The sequence below is a fragment of the Nanorana parkeri genome, unplaced genomic scaffold (assembly GCF_000935625.1).
Source record: "Nanorana parkeri isolate BGI_ZX_2015 unplaced genomic scaffold, ASM93562v1 scaffold71, whole genome shotgun sequence".
NCBI lineage: Eukaryota > Metazoa > Chordata > Amphibia > Anura > Dicroglossidae > Nanorana > Nanorana parkeri.
Window position 1 is genome coordinate 2,702,562 of NW_017306339.1, and position 9,749 is coordinate 2,712,310.

Sequence of the window (9,749 nt, forward strand, 5' to 3'; positions counted from 1 at the left end):
GATGTGAAGGGGGAACTCTAATGTGAAAGGAAGGGACTCTGATGTGAAGGGGCTGCTGATGTGAAGGGAGGACTCTGATGTGAAGGGTGCTCCTGATATGAAGGTAGGACTCCAATGTGAAGGGTGCTCCTGATGTGAAGGTAGGACTCTGATGTAAAAGAGACTTAGGACTCTGATGTGAAGGGGCTCCTGATGTTAAAGGGGAACACTAATGTATACGAAGGGACTCTGAGGTGAAGGGGGGCTCTGATGTGGAGGGGGCTCCTGAGATGAATGAGGGGCTTCTGATGTGAAAGGGACTCTGATGTGAAAGGGAGAGAGACTGTGATGTGAAGGTAGCGCCTGTTGTGAAAGAGGGGGACTCTGATACGAAGGAAGGAATTCTACATCATTTTTTTTTTCGTTGGGCCTCCATTACAATTCATAGCAGACCCCAATTTAGGATAAAGGTCTGGTATAGATTTCAGAGGGCGCCACACATTTTTTACCTTTATATTTTTAACTTTCCAGACTGGGGTGCCCCTAGATTTAGCAAACTTTTGAAGGGTGCCGTGACTGAAAAAAGAAACTCTAATTTATAGACAAACAGAGCATGAATGATGGACTGAAAATGACTAGATGTGTAGTAATGCCTCTGGGTGTGTGAATGGAGAACGTTTCCCCTGTGGGAGAGCAACCCTGAGCCTTTGCCCTGGGTGACAGAATATCTAGCTTCCCCACTGACCATAGATTTTAGCAGTGTATATATTATTGTTACACTCACCTGTTGATGTTTTCACCATATTTTACTGTTCCAAAAAGGACAACTCCAGCAAAAGCATAGCAAAGAAGCAACAAAAACATGCCCACAATAATGAAGAAACTCTTATACATGCTGACAACAACAGTGAGCAATAACATTTTCAGTGTAACCTAGAAACAAGAGAATAATTTGTTTTAGTACCAACAGCAATGATCCCTGATTTGCACATATGGAGCAGTCATGACTTAAATATACATGACAGAGATAAGTGCCACATTACCACAATACTGCTATCAAGACATAAAGCAGCAAAAAACAGGATGTTTTACTTTACCGCTTCCTGGCTGGCCGCTGTAATTAAACGGCCTGCCAGGAGCTTCTTGGATGTAACAGGCCTGTTAGCCCCGCCCACTCATACATGGGGGCTTAACAATAAAGTTAAGTGGAAAAAAAAAGTTTAAAAAAAAATTAAAGTCACACATTAAAAAAAATAAAAAACCCCACAAAAATGTTTTTAAAGTCCCCAGCCCCACATACATGCATGCAAACATGCGTCGGGTGTGCATATGTGCGAAAACGACGATGTGCGGCCAATTATGCTGCACGTTACATATTACTGCGAACGTCAGAGTGAGGGCAATAATTGTAGGGCCGTTATTCACTGATCACGCTAAACTGATGAGCAGTAAAAGCTTTTAAAGCATTGCCTATTGCCAATTTTGGGTATGTTTTTTCTGCAAATATGCAGGCGCACGCAATTTTAAAGCTTGACATGGTTGGTGTCTATTTACCCAATGTGACCCCGTCTTTTATATTTTACCAAAAATGAATAAATGTTTTTTTAACATAAAGGTAGGGAAAACAGTTTTTTTTCAAGATTTACGGTACTTTTTTCATTATATAGTAAAAAATAAAAACCCCAGTCGTGATTAAATACCACCAAAAAAAGCTCTATCTGTCCCCAAAAGAAATTAATTTCAGTACAGCGTTGCATGACGGAATAAATGTCAGTCAAAGTACTGCAGCGCTGAATACTGAAAAAAGGCCTGGCCAGGAAGGGGGTGCAAACACCTTTTCTTCAAGTGGTTAAAGTGAACCTTTTCTAAAAATGGAAGGTCTGTGCTATTGAAAGCCCCCATTCCCCAAAAGTCAAATTACCTACAAACATATTTTAAAATTAATTATATTGCAACAGAAAGAAAAAAAAATACTTACCTCGGCTCTGAATTCTGATGCTTCCAGGAGGCATGGGTGATGTTATCATAGCTCACTGCAGTCTCCTGGAAAACCTGGGCACTCGAAATTCCATAAGAATGCATGGGATTTCAAGCTCCCAGCTATCCAAGGAAGCAGTGTTTCTTGGACATGTTGGAAGCTAGGGTTTTTTGCAATAGCTTAATTTTGTAATTTGTACCCCTTTGTGGGCAATGTGAGAAATGGGGGGGGGGGGGCTTTCAATACATCTGAACTTCCATTATTATGGAAAGTTCGCTTTTAGTATATTTTCCATCAAAGCTGGGTTAAAACATTGTTTCTAATTTTTTTTCCCTTGATGTATTTCTACACAATAGTCCTACATTTTAAGAGATCTCTGTGGATTGTACCACATTGAGTGATCTTGGCAACAATTATTTTGATATAAAATTACCCATTTCACCATTGCAAAAATGTATCAGAAACCGCATCAGTTTCACTCACTGAGTTGCCTAGGCTGCCAGTTTCATTAATTGAACTGCTTTGGCCATATTTTTATTCAACTTTGTTTTCACTGTCTGTTGTATTTTATTTTTTTATTTGAAAAAATTTAAAATATTGAGGTTAAAAAGGGACTTTTTTTTTTACATAAGTACAGGTCCAAGATAAAAAAAATTATGAATGCATACATCTTCAAATGAAAAATGTATATATATATATATATGCCGCAGTGGTGCAGCTGTGTGAACATAGCGATGCACAGTCACACTGGTTTAAAAAAATAGAAGCAGCCTGTTTAATGCTACACCTTGAATATGGGCATAACATAAAACATTGTCAGAAAAGTAAACTTTGCCTAACTCCGTTTTGTTGCCACCAATGTATGCCCCCTGTATGCGGACCCCTGTACACAGACTGCCAGTGGCTATAGCTGCTGGGAGTCTGTTTACCCGCGTAAAGCCGACTTTGCCCACTGCCTTGCTTCCTGGGCTCCGCTGTCCCTCCTGTGGGCACAAGGTCCCAGTCAGTGGGTAGCGGGGACAGTGACCAGTGAACATCCATTTGCTGATCTCTTCCTGCTCAATGAAACCAGAAGAGATGCTGATTGCTTCACTTCCAGTTTCTGAGCTGTCATTCCCCAACTAGAGAACCAGAGAAGAAGCTGATCAAACATCTTGATCAGCTTAGCTAAAGTGCAAATCTAGGGGTATAATAGACCCCAATGTCACCTTAAAGAGTCACGTCCAATGTGCTATCACACAGGAGGCTTGTGAGCCCCACAATGTGATAGTAATAGAGTTAAGTTAAAAAAAGTTTTAAAAAATAAAGTTAAATAAAATAAATTTAAAAAACACCCCAAAATTTGTTTAAAGTTCTCTTGTCCTCGCGAGCACGCCTATACTAACGCAAACACATGTTGCGGCTCCTACGTCTTCTTTTTCCTGTTGGTATATACTCCTACATATAAAAACAACAATTGCACTTCATGCTAGGTATCACCACATGCGCCAGAGTGAGAGAAATAATCCTAGGGCCAATATTCATGGCTACCACTAAACTGATGGCCTGTACAGGCTTTTCAAGTGCCTATGGACAATTATGGGTACCATATTTTTTTGCTTTTTCACGGGCACACGCAATTTTTAAGCTTGGCGTATTGGGTATCTAGTTGCTTGGCACAAGCTCATCTTTTATATTTTACAAAAAAATGGGTATTGTGTTTTTGAGCACTAAAATAAACTTTATTGAATCTGTTACAGAAATGTTGGGTTAGATAAAGAGTTGCGCTAATATAATTCGACATAAACATTTGCAACAGCCACCATTTTATTCGACAGGGTCTCTGTTTTCATGAAATATATAATTCTGAGGATGGAGTTAAGTAATTCTCAGGCCTAAAATGTGGATTATAAAGTGTGAAAAAACCGCAAAAAGGGCACTGGCAGCAAAAGGGTTAAAGGAGCCATTTAAAGCCTGATGCACCCTTACAAACCACCAAAAATACTTGAATACTTCACCATTAAACAATGCATTTAGCCAAAATGGCAACATTTTGCCAAAATCTTCTGACTTTTGCTGAAATTAGGGAGGTATAAAAATTTGAAATGTCATTGATCCCTTGAGTCAAATGTCTGCAATGCCACAGCTGCCTCATGTATCTGCTGATTGTGCCACTTTGAACTCTTCAGCCTTGCTTTCCTTTAGATTGTTGCTGGGAAATTCTACCAAAGTGGAGGAAATGAAAGGAAATGAAAGTGGACCTGTTGTCGACAGCAGACAGATTCCAAGCAATATTCTTTTAGAGCAGATCAGAAAATGGAGATGTCAAGCTGTGTGGTTTTCACTTGTTTTCCCATACCTCTTTAAATGTACAATTGTGTTCCTAAAATTAAATCAGATCTGAATCCAAACACTTAAACTAAATATGGAGTTGCTCATAATGTCGTAATGTCAAAAAGTCCATTCCACAGTAAAACTGTGACTTTTAGCTGCCACTGGAATGTGCACATGTACAAATAATTAACTTACAGTGTTCTAAGTTTTCTGCTACTCAAATATTTACAATACTAGTCCTGCCAAGGCTGCTAAAAGGACACGATTTCCACTCTTCTAGGTAAGACCACACATTGGCTAGATAATCAAATTATAAAGGAATCAGTGATATGATACTAGCTATGATTCTAATGAAAATATATGACCTGGTAGTGGTCAATGAGAAATTATATTAAAAGTACAGCAATAAATGAAACAAGTTATAAATCATGAAAAACCTGGAAGAGAATTCTGAGCCAGGTTCCATGACATAAAGGCAGAAAGTAGCTTTCTACCGTGTAAACAAATGCATTTAATCAATCACCATATTGATAGAGTAAGAAGTAGATGGCTGACTCTAAACCAGAAGGGGATGAAAAGCATTGGATGACAAGTACAGTTCTGATATCCACACAAATGAAACATGTATTTACTGTAGTAAAATGCAGGCTGCCTGAGCATGATGGGACTATAAATCTTTCTGTCCTATATAATATCGCCAATATCTGCTGAAAGCCATAGTAAAATGTTGATGATATTTGCTTTATATCTGCAGTCAAAGCTTTCCAAATCCCCTATCATTCTTTAAGTCTCAAGGATAAGGAAGATGAAGCAAAGGTTGTTGATTTCATGCTTTTATTAATTTATATGGAACTAAAATAAATTACTCAAGGAATAAAATGCATTTTGTGGTATCTAATATTAAACAAACCCAAAACACAATTAAAATGAATATAGTATGTCTGCAAATTGACAAGCTTAGTGGTATGATGACAAGTGACCATGAAAAAGCCATTTTATGCTCTATTTAGAGATAAAGGTAAATTGTGGGTAGTTATTTTTCTCTCAGCATGCCTTTTTAACAGAAACATGATTTGGAGGAATACATTCTCGCATAGGGCTTACTGAAAATGTTTTTCCTAAACTACAGTAAGAAAATCTAGTTACATTGAAAGATAAAATAAGCCTTTGATGTGAGGTGTTTTCAAAGGAATAAAATGACAGTACAATTTACAAACATAAATTACTGCATAGAAGGGGCTAGTTGTTATGTCACAGAATCCATAGGAGCCTTCTGTGTGTAACATGCTGTACTGTATATATGCATTGTAAATATAGACATGATAGATAGATAGATAGATAGATAGACAGGCAGACATACATAAACAAAGTATATAAAATGTGTGTGTGTTTTTATTAGGGCTCATTTACACACGGGCATTGTGGTAATCCGCAGGAAAATGCATGTTTTTTCAGTGTGCACACTTTATATATTTTGTTTATGTATGCATACATGAACTATACGTGCACCGGTGTTTTGGGATGTCAGTCATTTTGCATGGCATCCCAATGCAACTCCACAATGCTCCTGGGCTGCAACACATGATGCACATTGTGGTGCACTGTGCTGCTAAAAATGCATTTTTGTGTGCTGACATTCATTACATCCCTTTCTTAACACAACACGTCTCAACATGTGAAAAGGTGCATTACAGTGTACTGCATCCTGGACCTTGTATGAGATTGCAGTCAGTGAAGAAAAAAAAATATCTGCAATGTAAAGAGTATCTTACTTTAGGAAAGACTAAAAAATAAGAATAAAAAAGCTAGCAAAAAATATAGTTAGGCTTAATTTCAGCAGAGTTAAAGAAAATGTGTACAACCTTCTAGGACACTAGCAAAAAAAACTGAGGCATGTCGGTTGGAGGCAGGGTTATACAGTGGCAGTCCTAACTTTGTTTGTTTCATGTCCCAACCTCCTGTAGAAGGCAGTAGAACCCAAATGTCTAAGAAATACTTCATCCCTGTGTCCCTGTTTGAATGATAAAGAAATGTTTTTCTAGTAATTAACTTGTTTCATTCCCTTGTCTTGGGAAATCCCAAGTTTTTCAGGGTAGAAAGTCTTTCAGTGAAAGAATGAACCCACTATAGTTTCTATAGCTTTCTTAACTTACATGTTTTCCGCATATGGAGAAAAACCTGAAGACTATTATACAGGCACCCATCATATATGTGTATTCATTCTGTAAAGGAAAATATATATGTTACATACGGTAGACACATTTTTATTTTTTTTATTTAGCTCATTTCCAACATATGGAACAACTGTTGGAATATGTAGGAATACATTAGTGTTGTTAATTGTCATAGATGAAGTATTATTAATCTAGTCTATGTTTGAAGTGTTAGCAAAGGTGATTGTATTAGTGCTAACCCTTTGTATATCAGTACTTCCTACCTTAGAAGAAGGTGATAGGTCCTGAAAACTAGTCCTGACAGTTAGTGCCAATAAAAATAAAAGTAATGGACAGTACTTAACTGTGTGTTAGTAAAGAAATGTTAGTAAACAGTAAATCCTCAGGTAATTTCAGTATATATCAGGAGAGTAAAACCAAGAGAACAATTAGGCAGGTGGGCTTAAATGTATATTAGTCATCATGATTTCAGATTCTTTCTCCCCCCAAATGAATTCTTACTGTTGTTTTAGCTACCCTTAATTTTCCCAAATCCTAATTTTCCCTGTTGTGATAAGTCTTTAACCACATCAATACTACTAAGCTTCTGAGGACTACTATAAGAATCTTAAAAAATACACATAAATGTTGGCCATGCTCAACCCAATAGTCTAGATATTTTTTACCTACTTTCACTTAGCTTTTATTCCAAAAAAATGAACAGATCAAGGCAACCTACCATCAATAGTTTATATTTTTTATTTATATAACAGGGATTGAGGAAGAGTTGTGTGTTGGGCTTGTAAGACTAAAGTAAGTGTATTTGAAAGCTAAGCAACTTTTCTATCCAATTACAAAAAATTACAAGTGGGTTACAATGCATTTTCACTGGCCAGTGGCTGCTCCAAAGTGCTCAACAGTTCGGACCATCCATGAAAGCTACAGATTAGGTCCCTCAAACACATACTAGTCTTGGTAGCTGCCTGCTTCCTGTAACTCCTATAGACTTTTCACTGGCACACAAAGAAATGTATTACTACGCAGTATGTGGCAAGATTTATAAACTGGGTGAGTGGATTTAGAATAGTTTAAGGAAAAGGAATTAACTTTAGCTCAGTACCTATAAATATATAAATATGTGTAAGTTATTGATAAATTTTTTATTTGAACTGAAATATATGCCATGAAGGCCATTTAATAACTGAAAGGAAAGATGATTGTGCAATACAGTTTCAAGGACAACCTAGGGAAGTGTAATAATGTTACATAGAGTCACCAAATAGTAGTCATTTTAATAATTCTATTGTATCAACCGCAAAAAAATTATAGTAGTTTTCTATAAATAGTTTTGTAAAACCTTATATAATTAAGCTCCCTTACCAGTAAGGCAAAATGAAGTACCACCCAAATGACACCAAGTGATGTCACAAGAAGATCATATCGATTTCTCCTACTCTGCCAAAATCCAGCAGGTGACATAGCTGTTATCTTCATTGTTACCTATAGGAACAGAAATCAAGAGCATGCTAATGGTTAGATTGGAATAAGTGCATTTTCAGCACAGCAATATAATAGCGAAAGTTTCCATTGCTTATAAAAGGAATACTAACTTCAGAACCTCATTACAATTCTGTTAACATAACAATCTTTGTTTTTATAACATTGCTACATTGTTTTATTTCCTAATGATTTACTAAGAGGTCTGACAGTGATAACAAATCTGTATCTCTAAACTCAGTAAATGTATAGTCAATATCCATGTTGTTCAGAGATCAACTCAACTATCCACTACTATATAAGAGAAGCAAACCGAGAGGATCCCTTTCAGTTTAGTGATCACAGAAAGCCCTGTTGCTTTGTACAAAGAACTTTGACCTATCATTAAAAAAATATGTGCTAAAGCATCTGCACCTACAGTTTTCACTTTTCCCCCTGCCAGGTCCCACAAATATTTGTTGGTCTTGTAAGTGAAGACCACCTAATAGTGCTTTCTGTGATAAAGTGGCAATGATGCTGCACTGCCCTTAATTTAAGAGCAGAGTTGCTACTCTCATGTAGGCTGTGCATGCTTGCACTTCAGTGGGATAAGAAAATACTGTAGGGGTTGCATCGTTATCAGCATTGTTACCGCTGATTCACAAGCCTTTAGCTTATCGGCACCTAGCCACATTTAGTCCTGTCCACTGCTTTCTGGATTGACAGCACTGCAATGCCTCTGCTGAAGCCCTCCCACTGTGAGCTGCAGTGTCTGGGAGGGAGAGAATGAAGCACAAGGATTTGGCTTAGTCAGGAAAGGTAAATAAATAATTTGGTTTAAGTTATGAGGCTTGTGCATTACATAGTAACTGGATTTGGGATTTGTTAAGACTGTCATATAGGAGCCTTTAGATGTAATTTAAATAAACAAAGTACAAACAACACAACAAAGTAAGCAAAGTAAAGTTTTCTTAGATTTAAACACCAATTAAACATGAAAAAAGAAATACATGGGATTGGGAACCCTTTGGCTTGCCTTTGTTGTATTTACCAGTCATGTAAATTGTAATGATTTTAAAACAGCAGTTGATGTATACAAAATGCATCTAACAATGCCAATATTGTTAAACTCAGAAATCATAGTGGTAAAAGGTCCCTCTATAGTTAGTGTTGTGTGCTTCTACACAAACACCATGACCATCCACAGCACATATTGGAATCTGATGCACAAATGTAAAACCCCAAAAACACCCCAGATATTAGGGGCATTAGCATATAATCTGTGCCCCCCACCGTGTTACCCCAACAGATTTAGTTCACTGTCCTTGTCATTCCATGTAGGTGAAAAAATAATATGATTTCTGTACTCGCCGTAAAGTCCTTTTCTCTGAATTAATTGAAGGACACAGTGATGAAGATTGAATCTGGAACCACAGGATATTGTGGCACAGGAGAACGACGCTAGGCACAAACATTAGACAAAAAGACAGCCAAGGGGCGGCATCCTCTGGTGGCCAACCCCTACCTGCTGATCTAGTCTCCAGCGAGTAACAAGTTGTAAGGAGTACACTCCCACACATGAAGAGGGCAGGTGCTGTGTCCTTCAATGAACGCAGAGAAAAGGTTTTTATGGGAGTACAAAAATCCTATTTTCTCTTCCGTCCATTGAACGACACAGTGACGAAGGTCGAAGATCTGGAACCACAGGGACGTCACAAAGCAGCACAACTGAGGGGTGGGGAAAACAAAATATCCCCACAGGAAAAAAGAACAACCCATTTGAAGGGCTGCCTGCAAAACCTTACACATGAAACTGGCTTCTGCAGATGTCGCCAACTTTGTAGAACTTT

The 9,749-nt window shown here is 37.7% G+C and overlaps 1 protein-coding gene across 1 annotated transcript in view; it reads right to left on the reverse strand.

Moving 5' to 3' along the window:
• NALCN (sodium leak channel, non-selective) overlaps positions 1-7,932 on the reverse strand; it is a 30,380-nt gene extending 22,448 nt beyond the window's left edge. Inside the window, exons 1-3 of the mRNA XM_018576612.1 lie at positions 7,804-7,932; positions 6,424-6,492; positions 764-912 (exon numbers count right to left, since the gene is read on the reverse strand). Of these exons, the coding sequence (XP_018432114.1) occupies positions 764-912; positions 6,424-6,492; positions 7,804-7,917 (332 nt within the window). The 5' untranslated portion in view covers positions 7,918-7,932. The remainder of the gene's footprint in view (positions 1-763; positions 913-6,423; positions 6,493-7,803) is intronic.
• Between the last annotated feature and the right edge of the window lie 1,817 nt (positions 7,933-9,749).